This window comes from Penaeus chinensis, chromosome 42 (genome assembly GCF_019202785.1).
Source record: "Penaeus chinensis breed Huanghai No. 1 chromosome 42, ASM1920278v2, whole genome shotgun sequence".
Lineage (NCBI taxonomy): Eukaryota > Metazoa > Arthropoda > Malacostraca > Decapoda > Penaeidae > Penaeus > Penaeus chinensis.
In genome coordinates, this window is record NC_061860.1 from 7,137,769 (window position 1) to 7,140,268 (window position 2,500).

The following is a 2,500-nucleotide window of genomic DNA, read 5'->3' on the forward strand; positions in this document are numbered from 1 at the left end:
AAAAGAAAAGAGAAGGGAAAGAAGAGAAAAGGGAAAAGATGAAGAAGGAGAAAGAGTAGGGGAAGGAGAAGGAGAAAGAGTAGGGGAAGAAGAAGGAATAAAAGAGAAAAGGGGAAAAGAATGAAAAGAGGAAGGAGAAAAACAATAAAAATAAGGAGTTGGAGAACAAAACATTAGAAGAAAAGGAAAAGCAGGGAAAGGAAAGCAAGATAAAGAAGCGTATAACAAAAGAAGGGAAAAGAAAACGAACAAGAAGATTAAGATGAAGAAAAAGGAAGATGAATTAAAAGATAATGATGAAGAAAAGAAAAATGAGATGAAGACGAAGAAGAGAAAGAAATAAACAGAAGAGAAAAAAATAAGAATATGAATAAGAAGAAAAAGAATAAGAGAAAAAAAAAATGAAGATGAAAAGTGACTTCCCGCAGGAGCATTTCACCCCTCCCCCCTCCTCCCCCCTCCTCTTCCCTCCTCTTCTCTCCTCTACCCTCCCCCCTCCTCCCCCCTCCTCCCCCCTCCTCTTCCCTCCTCTTCCTCTTCCCTCCCCCCGCCGCCTTTCCCCTGAAGATGGCATCCCGACCTCCTTGCCGGCGTCTCGCAAGAGGGTTCGATTCTCAAGGATAACAAGAAACTCCTTCTCGATGTTATTTTTACGTCTTACATATCTTCAGTTTTGGTTTTTTTGTCTTTGGTGTTTATGAATTCTGTTTTGGGCGTCTTTGATTAACCCAATGGTGTTTAGGAATGTTTAATTTGATCTGTATCTCTTCAGAAAAACGTACCGGTATAGACGAAATGGATCAATCTGTAACAAAACAAAGGATATTTGAAAGTTCGTCGGAAGCGAGTGTTGTGCGCATGCGCGGACGCCGAAGGTCCCGGATGCCGGGTATATAAGGCTGCGCGGAGCCGGTCAGAGTCACAGTTCTATTATAACACACTCAACATGAGGAACATCGTTGCACTTCTCCTTGTCGGCGTGGTCGCTACCGGTACGTCATTTGCTGTGTACTTGAAAAAGGACTTAGTGAACTATTTATATGTTGGTGATCCGTGACAGCAAGTTTCAATAGTGCTGATTTAAGTGTCACTGAGTACAAGTGTTTATATATAGAGAGAGAGAGTTTAATATAATGATTTTTGGTTTTCATATACGTCTCACTGAGTACAAGTGTTTATATATATAGAGTTAATATAATTAATTTTGGTTTTCATATAAGTGTCACTGAGTGTTTATATATACAGAGAGAGAGAGCTATTATTTAAAAAATTTTGTTTTCATGGAAATTCTGATTGTTAGCTATAGTTTAACTCATTTTAAGAATATCATGGTATTATTTTCTGATAATCTCTTCAAAAATGATGTATATATATTTAATTTATGGTTTTGTCTTTGTAATAAGTGCCCGACTATTCATTTTATACCTTTATTACTGAATTACTCGATCGTGGAGACTTTAACTCTGCCCTAAGTAATTATCTAATTTATAACCAAGATGATTTTTTTGAAAGTTTGGATTTGTTTTTGTTTTTTCTTTGTTGTGAATTTGGGGTCATTGGACAAATTCACTGTTGTTTGTCTTTTTGTCTATTTCTTTGTCTTCTTTATTTTTGCGTTTCTTTGTATCTGTTTTTTGTATATTGTACGGATTTTGGTTTATCTTGCAATTTGAAATGTGTGGTTTTGTGTGCTGTGTGGGGTTTTTTTGGGAAGTGAATTGTGTAATTTAGCTGCCGATTTGCGTTTTGTTCTTTGTGTCTGTCTGTCTCTCTCTCTCTCTCACTCTCTCTCTCTCTCTCTCTCTCTCTCTCTCTCTCTCTCTCTCTCTCTCTCTCTCTCTTTCTCTCTCTCTCTCTCTCTCTCTCTCTCTCTCTCTCTCTTTCTGTCTGTCTGTCTGTCTGCCTCTCTCTTTTCTCTCTCTCTCTCTCTCTCTCTCTCTCTCTCTCTCTCTCTCTCTCTCTCTCTTTCTCTTTATCTCTCTCTTTCTCTCTATTTCTCTCTATTTCTCTCTCTCTCTCTCTCTCTCTCTCTCTCTCTCTCTCTCTCTCTCTCTCTCTCTCTCTCTCTCTCTCTCTCTCTCTCTCTCTCTCTCTCTTTCTCTCTACATCCGTTAATCTGTCTATCTGTCTCTCTCCCTCTCTTTCCTTCTCTCTGTGTCTCCTTTTCTCAGACTCTCTCTCTCTCTCTCTCTCTCTCTCTCTCTCTCTCTCTCTCTCTCTCTCTCTCTCTCTCTCTCTCTCTCTCTTTCTCTTACTCTAACGTCTATCTTTTTCTTGCTCTCACTCTCACTCAGGTTTACATTTTCTTTCTCTCCTTTTCTCTCTCTCTCTCTCCATTTACTCTTGTCTCCTCCTTCTTTTTTATCTCCCTTCCTTCCTTATTTCAAACCATTTACCAGCCTAACATCTCTACCTTATCAATTAATTTACTTTTTAGCAAGTATCGATATCTATCACTTTTTCCTTGCCGATATGAATATGCCCCCAAAAAGGGTTACGT

At 38.8% G+C, this 2,500-nt stretch overlaps 1 protein-coding gene across 3 annotated transcripts in view; it reads left to right on the forward strand.

The window, feature by feature from the left end:
- The first annotated feature begins 875 nt into the window (after nt 1-875).
- Nucleotides 876-2,500, forward strand: part of LOC125047960 (protein obstructor-E-like) — a 16,073-nt gene continuing 14,448 nt past the window's right edge. For 2 of the 3 annotated variants that reach the window (XM_047646508.1, XM_047646510.1), the window contains exon 1: nt 876-992. In XM_047646508.1, the coding sequence (XP_047502464.1) occupies nt 947-992 (46 nt within the window). In that variant the 5' untranslated portion in view covers nt 876-946. The remainder of the gene's footprint in view (nt 993-2,500) is intronic. The other variant, XM_047646509.1, reaches the window with a different exon arrangement.